This window comes from Dermochelys coriacea, chromosome 1 (assembly GCF_009764565.3).
Source record: "Dermochelys coriacea isolate rDerCor1 chromosome 1, rDerCor1.pri.v4, whole genome shotgun sequence".
Lineage (NCBI taxonomy): Eukaryota > Metazoa > Chordata > Testudines > Dermochelyidae > Dermochelys > Dermochelys coriacea.
In genome coordinates this window covers 206,549,296-206,570,035 of record NC_050068.2, presented here as the reverse complement: position 1 = coordinate 206,570,035, position 20,740 = coordinate 206,549,296, and the positions used below count along the sequence as shown (strand labels likewise).

The window sequence follows — 20,740 nt, the reverse complement described above, 5'->3', positions numbered from 1 at the left end:
ATTTTGCTAATTCGGTGCTCTCTAAATAAAAGAGCCACCTTCTGGCAGTTCTCATTAAGGAGCCCAAAGAGGAAAAAGCCCAGATTTCCCCAAGTAAGGGGGGGGGGGGGGAAGAGAGGAAGGGGAGAGACACAAATAGCAAAAACTATTTTTCTACAATGATGTTGGAGATGGAAATGTTTGGAGCCATTGATCGATACATGAACTGGCCAAATGCTGGTTGTGAACCAATGTTAGGGATAGGGCAGGAGTTTGGTGAGGTGCCTGTGATTCTAGGGGGGTTCACCCACACCTGTAAGGGGCTGTGTTACCATCTACTCTGCAATCCTGGGTGCTTCTGTCATGTGCAGCTTTGGCTCAGTGCCCTGGCACCGGCAGCCTGCTCACAGCACAGTGGCCTCACCCTGGCTACAGCTTGCAAGGTGACACCAACAGCCCTTCCAGTCCTGAGCCGCCGCAAAACCATCTCCCCTGCAGCGTCCTGTCCCTCTCATTGGTCCCTCACAGAAGTTTAAGTTAACTGCCTCCAAAGAGGTAGGGGAGACACCAACCTGATAATTTGGCTGAGGATTCTACCCTTCAATTTAATACATAGCACTAAAATGGTTTTGTAATAAACCAAGAATAAGTTTATTAACAAAGAACAGCGATTTAAATGATAACGAGTAATAGGCCAGACAAGATGGTTACAAGTAAAACCCAACCAAACAGGGCTTGTAGTGACTAACACTTAATTCTGTCAAATTACCATCTTTGTCTAAGTAGGTTTCTCACCTGTAGTCAGTTTCCAGCTCCTCCTGGGCCAAGTTGAGCCACTTTTCACGATCTCCAAGAGTGGTGCTTCTTTATGTCCCACAGGTGACAGATATCCCAAAGTCTTCCAGCTCTTCCCTATATCCTCAACAGATAGATTTTTCTTAAAGTCAGGAAGCCCTCCTGGAAGCTTAGCTTTCTGTATTCACCTGGGAGACATTGCCAAGTTAATTTTTCAGTTTCCTGTGATTTTTCAATGGAAGTGGTCTTCCTGCTATCCCTGATTCAAATGAATAGTCCATTGTTCTTGGCCACACCTGGTTTGATTTTTCAGTTGAGCCCAAGAGGTGATGGCCATTCTCCTTCCTCTGGAAAAAAGCTGGTTTTGCCTCCCGGGTCTATTTACAGACTCCCAAACATAATATCAAAGTAGCTATAAATTCACATACAGCATCGTTACTTACACTTCACAGTGATATTAATGGCTAGCATGTTGCTAGTTTCCAAACGGTATTACAAAACACCATTTAAATAAATATCATGAAAGGTGTGTGAGGTGTATTGAGCTAGTCAAGTCAACTAAGTTGTACTGATACATGCCAGGAGGCCTTTTGCCATCTGGCATTGGGGTTCGCTTAGTGTCACAGTGGCCATTACACTGTGGTCATGGACTCCTATTCCATAGGGCAATGGCCTTGTTTTGATGATCCTCTGAAGGCTAATGGAGCCTGTTGGTTTCCAGGTTTCAGAGTAGCAGCAGAGGGCTCTGAGAGAATGTATTATGTACTTGACAGACCACTCTATTGGTGATCCAGTTGGACTTTTTAATGGCCTAACATTGTCCTGTTCCAGAAACTGAGCTCCGCAGAGCAGAGCTGCTGTTCCTCCTTAGATACAATACTGAGGGGAGGTGGCAAGAGGAGCTGGAAACTGACTACAGGTGAGAAACCTGCTTAGACAAAGATGGTAACTTGGTGGAATTAAGTTTTAGTCACTACACGACCTGGGAGTTAGAACACTTCTCCCCTTACTGTTTGCCTGAGGTCCCGTTCAAGCTGGTACCCTGTTGAGTTTGCAGCTGGGTTACAAATCTGGGTGGGGTGCTATGGTTTTGTTGCTCCTGCTCTTCTATTTCTTTGGGTGAGGTGTCCATACATGATTATGTTATAAGCAAATGTGGGTTAAGATGCCTTGAGACTCTTGGCTGTAATGCCTAGATTAATACTCCTAAACCTGTTATGTGTGAATCACAGCCACTGTCATTGTGGCCAGGACTCCTGATGGGGTCTGAAAACATCAGTCCTGAACAGGCTGTTTGATGAACAATGTGATATACTCGCTCTCCTTTAGGGACTGCGCCCATCACAACCCCGACTCCATTCATTTGGGTTGCAGCAGACTGAGAATCCAGTAGAGGGCTGCTACATAGCTGCCCAGAGCCCTACCTCATATGGTCCCATCCCAGGAACCTGTTTTATGAAGCATTTTCATCACAGAACAGCTGAGCACTTTGCCTCATTGCTGAAGTTCAGCTACACCCCCCTGCACACTCATTCCCAACTGTTAACTTTCCATTTCATTGATGAAAGCAGCTTGGTTTATGCTTTCTGTTCCCTGTTACTTCCTGCTCCCCACAGGGCTTCAGCTCAGGAGTGAAAGGAGAGCTAACCTTAACGACTTTTCCCCCACTAAGCCTTGTCAAACTTCTCAGCAGCCAGCCAGGAGCCCCAGGGCATCATGGAGTCAAGGCTCTTAGATCTTTCAGGGCGGGGGTATTCTATTTTTCTGCCCTTTCCTCCAAGGGATCTCCAACTCACCTGCTGCTCTGCTAGTGCTAGTCTGCTTAATGAGAGTCTGTTTGAAGAAGGCAGCAACAGGGAAAAGAAAAGTTGGAAGGACAGACATGTTGTTTCCAGGCAGCTGCTTCTTGGGATCGATGTGAAAAATCAAATCAAACCCTCTGCCATCCTCAAGTTATGGTACATCTCCTCCAAATAGCCAGCCAGCCTGGCAATTAGCCTGTTTGAGGAGATAAATTCATTTTAAGCAAGGAAGGCTGCACTCTTCATTGTGATGGGAGCAATGCTCTCTGTCAGTGATAGCTGGGACCTGCGTTTCTTACTGGCTTTGGGATGTTTTGTTTGTACAACAAACAATAGAGACACATGGCTGAGACAGATTTGAGGTGCTCAGGTACTAAAGTGGCTGGGACTACACTAATAGGTTTCTTTTTTTTGTCTCATTTTAGTTAGAGGTGCAATCCTGTGGCCTGGCGTTTACTAAGCAGACAAACTGCAGATGACGCTGAAGTCAGGATCAGAAACTTAGTTCAGTGGAATTACAAGAGACTATTGTGCAGGTTGGTCTTGTAGCTACAGACACATAGTTGTTTGATTTTAATTACCAGAGGCAGTGTGATCCAGTTGTTAGATTGGGCCTCCATCAAAACTCAGGGGCTCAATTTCTGACTTCGCCATTGATTTGCTTTGTGATTTCCAGTCTTGCACTTGGCTGTGCTTCACTTTTAGCAATTGCTGCAGTGACAGTTCTCTGGAATAGTATGTGCACAAAAAGAAAAGGAGGACTTGTGGCACCTTAGAGACTAACAAATTTATTTGAGCATAAGCTTTCATGAGCTACAGCACACAGTCCCTCTTTATAGAGTACATTTTAAAAGTGCCATTGGCCTTCACTGCTCCTGTTCAAAGGAACATTTATCACAACAGCTATGACAATAACTGTGCATCAGTGTCCTTTCACAAGAGTCCTGAACTGGCTGGGATAAACTGGCCAGCAGATCTTGGGATTCAGCAGCTGTTAGGGGACAGTACACCTGCTCACATACCTACCTCCAGTCTCCCAGCAGAGTGGCATCTCAGTAAATTGCCACTGATGGACCAGAAATGTCAGGAGTGCCCTATAAATATTTGGATGGATTCCTGATGGTAGGTATATTATTAAGTTTGGGAATCTTGTTGAATGACATTATATAAAGATCATATATGGATAAAGCCCACTGTTTTCCCACCATAACTATAAACCACAGTAAAATGTGATACACACAGCCTATTCTTTATAATCTCTCAGATGCCAGTTGCTCGTTGTAACAATGGGTAAGACTGTTCCTTTGCAAAAGGTTTAACAAACCTAAGATCTGATCCTGCAAATACTAAAGCACAGTAGAAACTACTCATGGAAGTTATGAGCCTGAGTTAACTATAGCGTTTGCTAGATTGGTTGAACAGTTTCTAGCCAATGGTCCCTTGTATCTACTCCCTTATAATCGGTCACCTTGTATTCATCTTCCTGAAATCTGTAAAGCTCCTTTCCCTCAGCTGACAACTATTTGGCATGATTTAGCGTGTCTGTGATTTGGTAGCCACACTTATGTCTCATACACATTTCCATGCCATATTAGCCATTTTAAATTGGCAGCAAGACAACTTTAAGACAGCCAGCATTTCAGCAATATTCACTTCCTCACCGAAGAAGGAAAAAGAATGGGAGTGCTAACCATAAGATCCCTCTGACACAGGAGCCAACCATGGCTCCCAACTACAATAAACACCACAGAAAACGGTGCAAAGGATTCTGAGATGTACCCAAGGAAGAACCAGTGATGACACTGAAGGTGGGTTTATGGTTTGAAAGAAGCTGGAAGCCTTTCAAATAGCATATTAAACATATCCAAAGTCCTAGAACAAGCAAACAATCCCAGTTGAGCAAGTAATAGATTGAAAAGACAACCTAGGACAGAAGCATCATTTTATTAATTTATTTTAAAAATGGCAAATTTAACATGCTATTTTAAAAAAGGATAAAATATCAAGATGTTGAAAATAAAACCACAAAGGAGGCATCACAGGGCTAGTCAGTATAAAATAGCTAAGTTTAAATGCTCGGCAAATCCGTACTGTTCGTGTAAATCAAACAGCACTTGATACAGCCTCTAAACACAAAATCCTTTTATCACTTTGTTTTACCATAGCACTGGATAAGAAAACACAACAATTAAAAAAAAGTAACACTTTTAAATTGAAAGGTAGCATTACAAACACGATATTGCTATAGGCACTGGTAAAAATGTTTTTATTTGAACAGATAGTGCCATGCTAAATATCAGTATTCAGAACTCTGCATAATTCCTTTTCAAATTATACAAACCTTTTGGTGTTAGTGAAATTAAAACTAGCTATGTTGGTTCCCTGGTACTGTCTGGCTGACAGCCCAATCTATTGTGAACTCAGGCTTTAACATCGGGGCTTAGATGGGGTAAGGTGAGGGGACAGGCAGTAACAGTGTACTGAAAGTATTCTCTTGGTAGGTCAGAGTACTCTATCAATTCAGTTCCTTCAGTGAGTTTCATTACACTGACAATGAGCCAAGACTTTCAAATTTGGGTGCTTCAAGTTACATCTGTCCTTGAGGTGCTGAGCACTCACAGCTTCCATTGAAAACAACAGGCACTATAAGCACACTCAGCACCTTTGAGAATCAAGTTGTTTGTTAGATGCTTACCCTTAAAATTCTGACAGATGGGTGTGGAGGGTGGGGCATGTGGAAGGGGGGGAACAGGCAAGGACAGGTTTGTCTTTTCACAGAGGACTGAAGTCCCTGACTGCTAAAAACAGGAGATAGAAAACCAGACAGACAGTCTTTCAAAGGAGCATCACCCAGAGATCTGTACTCTCCTTTCCAAAGCTAGTCTCCCATTTTGCTCCCCATCAGAAAGCAGTCTCCCATTTACATCTGCAGTTACAACTATCATCATCAGCTGTCCACTCCAGGGATCCTAACCGTGCTGGAAAATAATCTCAAACACAATTTGGTCAAAATACATGGCTGAATCTAAGCAACATAGTTGAGTCTGAGCAAGCTTGGGTTACAAACCCTGTTGAGAGGTTTAGCTAGGGAACTGTAAGAAGACTGAGGAGGGGAGGGGATAAGTATGGTTTCTGCTCACATGCAATGGGTTAGCGACAACCTCATTGGGCCCGGTACTACAGCTCAACCCTGCTCAGCCACCACGTTCACATGCAACTACATCTACAGTCTGTCTCAGCATCCAGCGCACAGACCATCAGTGTCACTTGCACTCTCCTGTTCTGTAACACTGAGAAGCAAGGCCTGATCAGACCACAGAGCACCCAAGTCCTCTGCAAGGAGGGAGCTGGACTTCGTCAGAATCCATTCCCTGGCCTTCTAGAAAAAGAATAAACCTCAGGCAAAAGGAGGCTGTTGGGCTAAAGCAGCAGCAAGTGAGGGCCACCCTGAAGTGGAGCTTCACCTTGCAAACTTTCTCTCCTGATTAAAAAAAATCCACATGTTCCACCACCCACCTCTGCTCCCTCCCTTTTTGGCACACCCAGTTAGTTTTAACTCCCCTCTCTGTTGTGTGGGACACCCAAGATCAGTAGTTCCTTTAGTCAGGGAGCATTTCTAAGCCCCATGCTCCTGCATGACAGACTATAGGGAAGGGAGAGATGCAGTTCAGTCTTTTGTTTCACTAGGGAGCCTCCTGTTAAAATTCACTTTAAAAGCTGTCGTGGCGGGAAAGGGTTAATCAAACATATCCTCAAACATACGCTGCCCCATGGCTATATAAAGCTCCTTCTCCTCTGGGGTCATTTGGGCCACCAGCTCAGGCCGCTGGCTCACTTGACTGTAAGAGAATGGACGTCCGGCCACCATGACAGTGGGGTCCTCTGCCACCACTTCAAACTCCTCCTCATCCTCTTCATCCTCGAGCCCATAGAGTGTAGCTGAGGCAACAGGCAGGCGGGGTGGGGATTCCTCCTCTGATTCACTGGTATCGCTCTCAGAGTCACTGGCATTGGTGCTAGCTAAGGGAGCAGCCCCCCCCACACCAGCTGCAGAGACAGAGGGGGTTTTCTTCTCATGAATAAGCAGAGCACGCATCACCTCCTCGTTATCGTCCAGAGCTGCGCGGCCCTCCCCACGTTCCTGAAATGCATCCATATCTTGACCACCTGCAAGAAAGCATAAAGGAATGGTAGGCAAGTCATCATACCGATGTGTCATGCTGGCCATTAAGGAGGGAGCACTATGTACTGATTAGGGCAGCCTGCTACTGGGGGTTAGAACTCCTTAGTTCTAGTCCCAGCTCTGTCACTGACTCTATGGCCTGGAACAAGCTGTTTCCCTTCTCCACTTCTTCCTCCCTGCCTGTCTTAAAGTGGAGATAGTTATACTCGCCCAGCATACCTCAGAGCAGGGCAAGGCTTAACGTGTGCTAATTGCTGACAGACTATGTGACAGGTCTATAGCCATAGTGGTTCCCAACCCATGGGGGACTCCCCACTTGCAAGACAACAGCAAATTATTCTGTATCAGAGAATGCAGCAAGAACAAGTCAATTCCAACCCTACCCATCACCTTTTGCTCACCTCTGATTGACCCAAATGCTGTGTGGCTAACGATGCCATTGTTTAGAAAGCCAGCTGCCCCAGAAAAGATTCAGACAAAGAACTGCAATTACAAGAAGTCTCAGTGCAGAGAAGGTGGCTATTGCAGGGCTGGCACCTAGGCCCAGAGATAGTTGGCAAGCCACTTCCCCAATCACATCTTTCCACAGAGAGTACTAGTATGTCAAAGGAGGTGCCATTGCAGGTAGTGCAAAGGATCCTGGAATGTATCTGAGTGCCAAAGGCATACTTACAAACCAATGAGCAAGAAGAGGGATCCCGTTAGGGGAATGCGGAACGGGCAGGCAGAAACTTCATTTTTGGAGAACAGTATCTCAGGACTGGTTTGTTAGCAAGGGAGCACTGTGGCCCCAGTACTATGCTGGCAGTACTTCTTTTAACATAGTACCCCCTACGGGGCCATAAACTATGCCTATCTTGGCTCTACAGAAACTTTTTGATCACTGTATAAAGAAAACAAGGAGCAGTTTTTTTAGGTTAATAAATATAAATGTTTAGCTTCTGGCCTTTAATTTAGATAAAATATGAACATTTAAACAAGGAGGAGTGTCTTGCAACCTTAAAATTGCACCAGTCATGCAGGAAGAGAAAGTTTATTACAGGAACTTGGTATTATCAATAAAATTAATCCTGCATGGGAGGTAGACTCTTAAAGCCCCTTGACCGCATATGCAACACAACATGTAAAGGGTGTATAAAAGGGCTACTATTTTTCAAGCCAATTTCCTCTTTGTAGCCTGGGCTCTCTTTTCATCTGGGACCTGTTCCCTAGCTTTACTTCACTTGTAAGGGATTATAATGCCTCAGGTGAAAGATGGACAAGACAGACAGACACACACATGCTCGCATCGCAGTAGCGTCTTCTGTACCGGGAAAGGGCTGCATTTTTGTGAAGTAATATTTGTGTACAATAACTGGAAGAGCACGATAGTGTTTGGGTACGCAGGGTGTGTACAGTTCAAGGATTCAAAAACAGAATACTATTAAAAAGAAGGCTTTCTGAGCTTTTCTGCATAAAGCTCTTATCAGATTCCTATATTTGGTGAGAGCACTGTGAGTCCACCCAACACTAATAAACCTGCAGGCAGACTGAAAAAATATAGAAGAATGGATTTTAAGAGCCTTATGTAAAAATAAGGAATAAAAACTAAGACAGATTCCCCATGGCAAACTTTTTCTACTGCACCGAAAGACTCTGCATGTGAATGATCACTTGAGTTGAGCTGACTGGATTCCACTCTCACACATTAATGCCACTTGCTCTCCTTTTCCTGAAGAGATGGAGCCTTGACCTTTAGTTCAGTATCATCTATTCAGGCTCCAATACCATGCCCAGCACCATAACTCCCAATTGTCCCATAAGTTGCCTTAAAAATGAAACAGAAGGGGGTGTTTCATCTTTCCCCTAGGGAGGAGCAAACTGATGAAGTTTTTGGTCATTCCCAGGAGCTGACACTAGGTTGCAACTCAGTCCCATAAGAAAGGAAAGTCCCATCTTCTCCACAGACGCATCCCTCAACCGTTTGACTGTTTCCTGGTTTTATGGAATGCTGCTGTCAAAAGGTGGTTCATTATCATGATGAGAGAGGGGGTGGGTCTCAGGAACTTAAAGCCAGCCCCATGGTGGGCTTTGAGTATCAAGACAATCTTGAATTAGACAAGCAGTTCTCAAACTGTGGGTAGTGACCCCGTTTTAATGGGGTCACCAGGGCTGGCTTAGACTTGCTGGGTCCCAGGTCCAAAGCCCGAGCCTCACCACCTGGGACCGAAGCCCAAGTCCAAGCCCCACTGCCCAGGGTTGAAGCCAAAGCCTAAGGGCTTTGGGTTTGGCCCCCACCAGGGCAGATGAGCTTGGGCAAGCTCAGGCTTCAGTGCCCTCCTTCTAGGGTCATGTAGTAATTTTTGTTGTCAGAAGGGGGATGTGGTGCAACGAAGCTTGAGAACCCCTGAACTAGACTATTCAGTGTGGAGCTAGGGCAAAGATCAGAGCATTAGAGAAATGTGTTCAAGGTGAGCTGCTGTATCCTGTACTAGAGGAAGCTTTTCCGGGATGTGTAGTTTCATTCCAATGTATAATGACTTACAATAATGAAGCCACAAGGTTACAAACATATGACTCAACGTGGTAAAGTCTGATGGGGGAGACGGGGGTGGGGTGGGGGAACGGATGGATGACAATCTTCTAGGCAGCTGAAAATGGATGAAGGTTTTTTTTTTTTTTTTTGCTTGCAACACACACCACGGAGGAGTGCAGGTAGAACACATACATTCTTCAGAGTTGGTGTTGACAGGCTTTGTTAGTAAGAGTCCCAGATGTTCCTGGCACATTTTTGCCTGGTATGAAAGCTGGAAGTCAGATTCACACGTGGTGGCCCTGATTGCTGTTAGTGTTTCCAGGACTTGGCAAACAGGCCAAATTCTTGGAAAGAGGGGATTGTGTCTGCAGTTTTGTGCTCAGCTTAAGTTTCTAGCAGCCAAGAAGTCATTCTAGAGACAAGAGATCTTTTTTGTGAAAAAACATGATAGTCCCTTTCACTGAGAAATGCTATACTCTAGGAGGTTAATCAGCAGTAGTCCAAGTTTATTGAATGATTTACAGTCCAGAAGGGTTCTATGAATCATGACCTTGTGAAAATTCTTTGTGCTGGACTTCAGCATCTAATGTTTTCTGCCAATACCCAAGTTTTCTTCCTTCCTTCCTTTTCTGTCACACATCATCCAAGAGTCATGGAAATCTGTGTGGGTGGTGTGGTTGCAGAAAGCACTCTGGTGCCAGACTGTGGATAGCAACATTCAGGGTGTGGCTTTAGTTAGTATGCTTTGTATAGGATAAACAAAGTAATGTACCAGAGAATAAAAGGAAGTGCACCCTAAAAGCCGTAAGTTAAATAAGGCAGAAACACACTGCCTGACCATAATCACCTCAAGCTCTGGTTTTGTCAGATATCTGCCTGAACAGGGTTAGCCCACCATCCGCACCTCCATTCCCCTAAAAAAATCTCCTGCTGTTCTGTTCCCCTCCTGGGGGTTACTTTGCAGGAAAAAGGAAGATTTTAGTGTTTGGATTTAATTAAAACAGAAGCATCAGAAAGATTCAATACTTCACTTTTTACCATGTCCTATATGTCAGAAACTAGCACATTGCAGTAAGATTTCAGTAGCAATACAGAGGGAGAACTAGAACGAGATCCTCTTCAGAATTTTTTTTTTTTTTTTTTTTAAATAAAGTCCCTGCTGGTAGCCACTCTCATTGCATTTTGTCCTTCTTTGTGCTGTTTTTTTTGTTACTGAAAATAAACACTCTGCTTTTTGGATCTTGGTTACATTTCGCCATGTTCTGAGACACTGCCTGTTTCATCTGGTGTTGCTCACACAGCTCAGATGGTTGTATATTTCAGTTGAATCACCCAGTTAACAAGCTAAAATGGTCTCCATTTATTACTTTTTTGTTTTGGGTTTTGAATAAAGCTTCTCAAAGCAGGGACTGTCTGCTACTCTGTTTGCACAATGCCCAGCACAATGGGCCCACAATCTTGACTCTGGTCTTTTGCGGATATGACATTAATACAAACAATAATAAAAGCAAAAACTAACGAAAAAGACTGTTGATAACTGATAGTCATAGGAGAAAGCAATAATGAGAAACCCACTATGGTGACTGATTCTCACTCCTCGTCCCCAGACTCTCAAGCTGCAGTTCTGATACATTGTTCTATGCATACAGTAGTCTTGAAAATCAACAGATAACCAGTTACAGAAGGGGAGAGTGGATACGTGAATATGGCATATCCACTAGAAGCCGATTTGATGAGCCTTATGCTCAGCACACATACAATTTGAGTTTCATTTTCCATCCATGCCCAGTTGGTAACAAGCTTTCCAGAAGAAGCTGAAAAATCTTTCATCCAAAACCAAACAAGTCATAATGGGCCAGAACATCTGTCTTTGAAGCTCCCAGAAAAACTAACAAACAATTAACATTTTAGTAACATAATCACACCAATGTGGGCAACTCAGCTTTACTGACATGGGTTTCAATGCTGTGCCTAGTAAATCTTGTTCTTACACCTGCTTGGTTTCCAAAGGGTTTACATAGCAGATGAAAGATACAACAGTAGAGCAGGTTAGTGCTAGGATGCCAGGAGCAGCAGCTGTACGCAGAAAGGGTCAAAAATGTTCTTCCCACTCTAAGAATTATGCAGCACTTCTCCCTTTTTAGCTTCCTTACCATCTTTGGTCTCGTCCGGGTCATAAGCCCCCTGCACTGTGCTTTCCCGCAGCCAAATTGGCCTCTCTCTGGCTGGCTTCCCTTCATTTGTTGGCCGATTAAGATCCTCCTGGTCTTCCATGCTGATGACGACATTCTGGGTGTACAAGTCCTCATATGACGGCCCTTTTGTAGTCCATGCTTCCCGATGGTATCCACCTGCTAGGGCAGCTGCCCCTGCAGCAGCAGCACGTTCTTTGCTATGTAGAAGCCAAAGGGATTTAAAAAAAAAAAAAAAAAAAAAAGATACCATTCAGAATTAGTCCTTTCCTGTATAAGAGATGTTTCCTGTAGTGATTTTCAAAAAAGCCCAGCGGATTTAGCCACATACCCCTTTTTAAAATTAATTATCTTCCATGATATGCTTAGAGAATCTCAACCCCCATTTCTTAACCATGTTGCCAAGAATTTCTAGACCAACTCTTTGATTGAGGAATGTAGGGTTCAAAATACTAGACAATCTAAACTACTGTTATACACAGGAGAGATACTAGAAGGCAAGGAGGTTGTTAAGCTCTGTGAATATGATTACGTAGGAACAACAGCCAACCTGGTTACATACTTGAATACTCTGAAATGAAAATCACATGGATGCACAACATGACCCTTACCAGTAGCTACCTGGAAAAGTCATTATTTGCTGTTACACCATAATCTTGTATTAAATAAATTAAAACACCAAGGTTTAATCAAGTGGGTTGACTGGATTGGAGTCTCATAATGCTCAGATGTGGAGATTCTTATTCATAGCAATTAGACAAATTCACCTCGGAAAACTAAGTTGAATTCCCAGCTCTGATCACAAGCGATAATGAACTTGCAAGAACTACCTGGTGAAGTTCTATAGCTTATGTTATACAGGAGGTCAGACTAGATTATTTTAGTCAGGGGCTTGGAGGAAGGGAGAGGGGGTTTACAGGTCAGGAATAAAGTGGGGCAATGACTGAGGTTTGGTGGAGGCTGTTGTCCTAACCCTGAGTAATTGGGGGGGGACACACGCGCTGAACGTCAGTATTGATGGTTACTGGGCAGAACTGGGTGAGTGCCCCGGACGGGAATAACAAGGAGCTGCTCATCAGAGTTTAGCACCAGCTTATTTTCTCAGTTGATTCATAGACAAATCATTGTCATCCTGGTTCCTATCTGGGCCAGGAAAATGCACTACTTGGATCTGAATAAAAAGAACACAGATCTGAATGTCCTCTGCCACTGATGGTAATGAACCCAAATTACCTTCGCTATCTGGTCTTGTGCTCTTACATGCATAGTGAGCTGGAAAGGCCACAGAAAGAATCTTGCCATTTTCTACTTGAGGGAAACCCAGGTGAATGAACTGCTAGGCTAACGTCGCTTAAAAGAATCAACAGATTCAATGGAGAATGCACCCATCTACCCTTAGTAGATCTTGCAAGCATTTTGAACACTTTATATAGTAAATGGTATCAAAGGCTGCTGACAGATGATAAATATGCATGGGCACCACCCTCCCTTCGTACAGAACATGATGCTAATGCTGTCTCTGTATCATCCCCGGGGTTGAATCTATACTGATAGAAGATCCAGGTGAAGGTGTTCTGCCATGATCTTCTCAATAAGATTCTCCAAAGAGAGAGGGTGGTAATTGGAGAGGTCACAAATATCAAATGTTTGTTTATTAAGCAAGTGTTTACCCACTGCTTGTTATCCTAACTCTATTCTATTCTATTTTGATGTTTAAAGGTTGGTCCTGGGAAACTGCATACACATGCCATCATTTTATTTGCTCTGGTAGAAAATAATTATGCACTCAAATCTCTGCCAGGAGCAAGGAATATTTAACCTTTCAACAGCCAGGTTGGTGTTCCAGGAACTAACCAACCATATACACACAATATTTTTGTATGTTTACATTTTATTCAACATACACACATTCACAGAATCAAGGACTTGTATTTCTTCCCTACAGTCATCCCGATCAGGAAAAAACAACTTGAATTTCTGAGCAAGTGGGAGAGACTATTTTATGCATGCAGATCACGTATGCAACTTAAGGAACCACACAGAGATCTTCTCTCAATTTGCACTACTTCAAATACTGGTACTTTTCAGTTTTCAAAGAAAGGCATGTGTTCTGTGAAAAGCAATATTCTCCTTCCCCCACAATAAAAATCAGCAACCATAGAGCTTCCCTGACAATTTTATGTAATCCAGTTTCCTACAATACACAATGCAAAAAAGCCTTCCTCACCAGGACTGCAGCAGTGACATTTAAGTGTTCGGCAGGGTCAGGGATTGCCTTGTCAATTCAAAGCCTCCTTTTCCCTATGAAGTTCCATTTAGTTGTGATATACTTATTCAATGATGTCAAGGACAATTTTTTAAAGTAACAATTCTTAAATAAAAGATACCTATCCCTGTAAACTAGATTAAACCATCTCCTGCAATGTGATTAATTTACAGGGAGTAATGAGTGATTTTAGCTCCTTGGTATGCCCCAGGATAACCAAAGCCAAGAGGGCTTATGTCTACAATTTTACCCCTGTTAAGGTCAATGACTAAGTAAATGGCTCCATTTTCTTCCTTGTTTGTACAACAGTATCATCAATTATACTGTTAGAAGCAACATGCAGCCCCTTGAGATCATGGGACTGGGGATTTATCTGCCGCTATAAAGAAGCGGTGTCTTTTTGTTCAGTGTCCCTGCTATGGAGAAGTGAATTAAACACCACTGAACAGAGACAGAGGACCAGATGCTCAGCTGCACCAGGGCAGCGCCTGGAACAGAGCTGAAGAAAGGGAGCAACATCTATAACAAACTTTCCATCTCCCTTGATTCTAGGGCTGTTTTGTCTCCTGGCTCATGCTAGGGATGCCCTGAACTTGCCTGGCTGCAACACCTCCCGGGAGCTATTGTGAAGCTGGGGATCGGGGATTAGGCAGTAGTGTGGCTGGGTACACTGGCTTTATGCTGTCTGTGGGTCACCTTACATGGAAAGTCCCCCAGCATAACTGATTAAACTGGCTTTAAGGTGGCAAAAAGCATCTTTAGCAAGGCTAGGATATGGTAAAAGAAACCAATGAGCAGACCTCAGATTATATGTATTTAAATCAAACACAAGTTTTGCATCTCAACTGTTTGTAGAAACTGAAGAAAAGACAAGCATAGGAAAAACTGAGGCTCTAGAGTCCAACAGCTGTGTATGGTAATTTAAGTACATATCGGCGATTTGCATTAATGAAAATTAGGTAAATCTCATGCTATTGTTTTTAACAGCCTCCATCAAAAGGCATATGGACTCACGGTCTTCGGTAGTGTAATTGCATAAAGTAGTTCATTCAGGAAATCTAGGATGTTACATTACATAAGGTGCTGGTATTTTAAACAAGAAAAAGTGGAAGGAAGATTAATTTCAACACATCTGGAAAGCCACTGGGGCTGGTTTATGAAAAACAGGTTCTTATTACGATACTTGCATGGGACAAAATTCCTGCTTAGTAGAGGATTTACAAAATATCACTTAAGACGGTCTAGAAAAATTTAAGTAAATGATTTGACCAGTCTCACAATGGAGATGCAGGATTGTTAGAAATTTCCAGTGTAGACTGTAAGTGCTAAAGCTCTCTAGAAGACACACACAGCTATTTGCTCCTGTGTGAACTGGAAAGGCAAGAAATTCAGAGGATTTTTTTCTTCAGTAGCATCAAATGTCAGTTTTACCTATGATTCCAGTATCTCAAGACTCTGTAAATTGGAGTAAATAAATAACCCAGAGGTGGGGGGGGGGAAGGAAAGAGGATATTCTTTTTTAAAATTTCACTGCAGCACTTTTATGCAATTAGCTGCTTTGAATTAATAAGGGTTAATAAATAATTGACTCTCTATGTGCTGAAGCTAGTTGTGTTCAAGTAACCATTTAAGAAGCTGCCTATTTATTTTGTAAGTCCGTGCACAGAGTAATCATTTACAATGGGTTTTGTTTTTGTTTTTTTAAAGTATTTAAGAGGCAGGTAAGTGGGTGCTGCTGTTATTTAACCATTATTCATGGGACTGCAACAGGCATTTGCTGTGTGAATTTTCTGGTCACAGAGATGAAGTAGCCATGTGGCGGCTTGAAAAAGCCCCTTTTCTCTCATTTGAGGTGATTATCCCAAATGTGTTAGTCAAATTACAGAAACTGGTTTTAAAGCAAAGTCTAATGATTAAGCCATAGGGTTAGGAATAAAGGCGCCAAAATTCTACTCCTGTATCTGACAGTCTGGTCTTGGACAAGTCAGTTCCCCTCTCTATATACCTTAGTTTCTTCATCTGTAAGATGGAGAACATTAGTTAGTTCATATCTGGGATCCCTGGCTAGAAGGGACTAGACAGGTAAAGCATTTTGCTATTAAGTTAATTAGAAGCTATCTAGCATCAAGTATGAAAAATTCTCTCTCTCAAGGTTAGTCTGCATGTGATGAAAGAGAGGAACCTGAAAAACCAACAGCATTATATTTGGTGGAGGCGGTTGCTCTAGTTGTGTAACTTTTTTTTCCGGGTGTGCGTAAGGTTTTTTTTTTTTTTTTTTTAAATGAAAATAGGCAGAGCACACTAGATTTCACCGCAGCTGACAAAACTGACAGCTTACTGCATCTTTCTATGCTATTTAAACGTCATCTCTTTTTGTATAGTTAGAAATCTTCCGAAGGATGCACTTTGGTTTCCTAAGGCTAGAAAAATACTAACCTTAGAGTTCTTGATTAAACAGGTCTTTCCCTATAAAGGTGTGTATCAAATGGGGGAAAAGAAGAATAAAAAAGATACTCAATTTCTTTGAATAAGGGTTTTGTTATAAGTGGGCTTGAAAATACAAAGTGTGGAAGACAGCTAGTTTAGAATTTCAAAACCTTCATAGAAGCAAAAGAAAAAGAAGGTGAAAGAAAAGATGTTTGCAATGGAAAGAAGACAGTAAAACAGCATGGGGTGGCCAAAGTGTGTCCTGGAGTCCAGAGGCTGCCTACAGAGCTCTGTAAAGTGGCCACACCTCTTCTTGGAAAACTATGTGGTCTCAGCTTCTTATGCAACTGCTATGTATAGCCTCCTGTCGGACAAATATTCTTATTAAAAGGCAAGGGCTTAGTCTGCTTTGTTTTATGAAAAATGGTTGCAGCCCTGGTCTCCTGGCAAATGTAGACTGTAAATCTCTTAAGGCAAAGATTATTTATCAGTATCCTGCATAGCTGATGCTGAACAAACAAGTTATCAAGATTTGGGCAACAATATGGTTAAGGTAGACAAACATGCAATATGAAAGCAGTATGGCTCAAGAGGACTTTATGCTCATTCCCACCTCTGTTTCAGTGCAGGAATCTCTGTGGGTTCTGGCTCAAGGATTTCATAGGCCAAGTTAACGTCCTCTGTCTCTCGTAGCAGTGCATAGATGGGCTCAATCTGCTCGTTAAACCTTGCCACAAGAGTCCGTGCATCCTTTTTGGGCATCGCCGACTCATCCTCTTCCACTTCATTCTGACAGAACGTACAGCGGAAGGTTCCTAAACAGAAAAGAAGTTGCTAAGCACTAGGAGAAAGTCAAAAGACCCACATTTTTATGCAGCATTTAAAGAGAAGTATTTTGCAGTTCTCTTAGATTGAAACTAAATAGCTTTTCTTCTTGGGACAACTTTCTTCCCACATATAATGTACCTGATTATTATTTAATCACCTGAAGTGAGACTTTAGATGCCATCCAGTGATGCAGAAAACTGATTAGGGTTTCTGTCTCTGCAAAGCCCTAAAGGATGGCAAGTTGCACCATTCAGACATATCCTAGCATTACACATTACTTTCCTTACCACACATTTTTAATGGCACCGCAATATCAGTTTCAAGATATATTTTGGGATGATCAAATTTTAGGGCTTGCAGTGTCTGAAGAACTTGCCTTCATCCCTCTCTAAAATAATCTTGGGGGGAGGGGCGACCACTCAGTTTCATTCCATACTGCTACTGCTACTAAAGGAATAACCCACTCCCTCTCCTTTTCAGTTGGTAGTGACTTTCTCCAAAAATTTCCTTGAGTCAGACATTTTCCATGCTTGATCTCCAAACAAAGACAATTTTTCTTTTTTAAAATCTATTCTGTTAGTTTATAGTTGCTTGACGATAAAGAAAAAAAGGGGAAAAAATGGTCTCTTACATTCCAATTAGAAATTTTGTGTATGCGTAACTCAAAGAATGATCAGAGTTTACTCTGATTTAGATTGTTTTGTAGATCATCACGATCTAAGAAACAAGCCAAGGGAAAAGGAAATTGGTTCAGTATCACTGAAGTAAAAATTTTTTTGAAGAACTTCTGCAGTGGAGGATTTTCTGTTCCATTTCACTTGTCAATCTGTGGCTAAGAATTTTAGGGAAGCACATTTACAGTAGGACTTTATCATCCCAGCTCAATATTGGAATTGCTGCAAAACACGTTATCTCACGCTACACTTGAAGCAATGCGTAGGAAATTCAGGTCATTCCAAATCCTAGATGGAGAAAGGGGTGCTACTTATCTAGAAGAATAAATTGAGGGCTGAGAGCAGAGGCTTTTGGATTTATCTTCTCACCTCTACCACTAACTGGTTGCATTATTTTGCCTTTATATGGCAAACATTAAGTGTAGCCTCACAATGCCCTATAAGAAAGTAAATATTATTCCTTTTTACAAACAGGGAACCTGAGACGCTGAGAAGGGAAGTGACTTGCTCACCGTCATGTGCAAAGTCAGTGTCAGAATCCAGATTTGAAGCCACACCTTCTCACTCCTAGTCCCTTGCCAATCAACTAGATTAAAACATCTTGTAGGCAAGTAATTTCCCCTTGTTCTGTTTCCCAATCTGTGAACTTGGAATAATATTTACCTGCTATCTCACTGCATTACTATCCCCAGGGCCCTCTTGCTTCATGAAAAGCTTGCACTCTACTTAATAGCAGTCTCATTTGTTGACTTGGCAAGGTGTGTAGGGAAGTCAACTCATCTGACAATGAACATGCGTACCAATGGCTAGATCACTGACATTATGTGCAAACTCAGCCTATGGGTCAACTTTGAAGAGGTAAACTTGGGCAGGGAGGGGGGTCAGAATATCTGCCACATTACATTGGAAGTTTCCTAAAGTCACAACTGTGTAAATTGTTGTACATTAACCATTGGGTTATAGTTTCAGATGATGGGCACATTGTCTCCTGGGTCTCATGTTGCTTCCAACATAGATTTACCTCATGAACTTGGGACTACTCACTTTATCTCTGCTTCCTCAAATGTAAAATGGGGATAATACGTACCTAGCTGTTTCACAAGTGGTTGCAAGAATTATTGTAAAATAAGACACTACAATAAGTGCTGTTTATTACAGTAGGTACAACCTGCAGCACCTCACAGGGATTTCTAAATTTTTAAGTTCATTTATATTTGTGCACTTTTTCTCTTTGTACTGTGAATCAGGGATGGCAGATCTCTGTCTCTCCCCCCACTGCAACCTAAGCAGACACACAAATTAGTGTCTTATGTATAGCCTACACAGTTTTCATTTTTTTGCATTAAAATCTTTCCCCTCTACCCCCAGAGTTTTTCCTAGACAGAAAACAAAACGAATAGCGTTTACATGAAAGCCAACTTTTTGAACTCATGAAGTGAAAGTCATTTTGAAAAATTTGACAAAACAAGCATCTCAGCCCTTACTTTAGAAAGTTAACATTATCTGTATGGGAAAGCAAGAGCACTGACAATGGTGGCAAAAGATGCTGAGAATGGGAAAACGGTGGCTTTCTCCAGCCCTTTCTTAATCCAAGCGTAAAGCATTATGCTTATTTTGTCATGCTATAAAAAACACCACCATTCATGCATAAACTGCACATTAGATACATTTGTCAGTCCAGTTAAGTTTTAAGTCACAGTTTGATTTCATTCACATTCCACATCTGAGGCCATCAGTACCCCTGAGATCACAGAACCACCTGAATAAGTCTAGAATAATTAGTAAGATTCAGCTCATATTATACGTTTATTGACTGGACAGTGGTTGACTGCAACCCTACAGAAAAAGCCCGGCTAAACATTTCTTAGGTGGCTCAGGCTTTTCACACTTCCACTCACGAACCCCAGGTGTCTTAACTAACGATTAAAAATAGTTAGGACAGCTCCAATTCAAAGCATCTTTAATAAAAATAAAAAAAAAATCAGAGTTAATGCAGCTCTAATTTAATAAAATTCTTAAAACTAAGGCTGATTTACTGCAACTTCTCCAGGGCTCTTAAGGAACAAAAAATAAATGCCAATATAATGAGTTATGTAAAAAATCTGGATAATGATTGGAGTGACTAATTTCCTGCAATCGTGCTCAAGTTTTTTGTCGTGAGGCAGCACTTTACAAGAAATACCCACATTTAGGAGCAGAACTGAGCAGCTAATCTCAAGTGCCGCCCATCAGGACAATGCTGAAAACCTCACTTGTGGGATGTTAAGAGGTCACAAAATCACTCTCTCACTACTATACATCACTGCCTTGAGTCATTGCATCGCAACAACTGTGATACAACTTTCTGACAAACATGCATTACAATGTTGTCACATAGGAATTTGTCCCATTAGACAAACTTGAAATAGTGGTCACTCTAAGGCCAGAGATTGTCAGACTTGCACCATTCACCATTCCTTCTGTCATCCCAACAAAGGCACCGTTTTGCTTTTCTAATCAGAGGCTGTCATGCAACAAAAGTGGTCAGATATCCTGGCTGGCAAGGGTGATCCTAGCTTAAAAAAAAAAAAAGGAAGTGATCAAGAGGCTTTGAAATGGGAAACCAGAAATACATGTCCTCCTTCTTCCCCCAGCCACTGTGTACACACTCATTGCACTTCTCCTGGTACTCTATGGAAATCTACAGAGTGTAAAAAGATACCTATTTGAAAGAGATCAGAATCGTACATTCCTAGACTTGCAAGGGTGAACAAAGCTTGAGTGGGTTCCCCAAGGCATACTACAATTAAGCAGCACATCAGGTTCTGAAGTGTGCAGGCCAGAATATTTGGTCAAATGAAATCTAGCCATCAGGGACTGAGCAAAGGGAAAAGTCAACAGCTAAGTATAAACATTCTACTCAGCACATAATACATGAACATATGCATTGTATTAACTATACTTTTGTTACATAAAAACCTATATTAAAAAAAGAGTATTAAGGTTGCAAAGTCAAGTACCCAGAAGTTAGGAGATGCCAGAATTAAAGTTGACTGTGCAACCTTAATTCAGCCCCCTTTTGCATATACCTTAATGATGC

General features: G+C 42.1%; 1 protein-coding gene across 2 annotated transcripts in view; it reads right to left on the bottom strand.

Moving 5' to 3' along the window:
• Nucleotides 1–4,501: 4,501 nt before the first annotated feature.
• GTF2E1 (general transcription factor IIE subunit 1) overlaps nt 4,502–20,740 on the bottom strand; it is an 87,115-nt gene continuing 70,876 nt past the window's right edge. For both annotated transcript variants that reach the window (XM_038376205.2, XM_043512731.1), the window contains exons 3-5: nt 16,773–16,974; nt 11,428–11,666; nt 4,502–6,743 (exon numbers count right to left, since the gene is read on the bottom strand). In XM_038376205.2, coding sequence (XP_038232133.1) covers nt 6,313–6,743; nt 11,428–11,666; nt 16,773–16,974 — 872 coding nt within the window. In that variant the 3' untranslated portion in view covers nt 4,502–6,312. The remainder of the gene's footprint in view (nt 6,744–11,427; nt 11,667–16,772; nt 16,975–20,740) is intronic.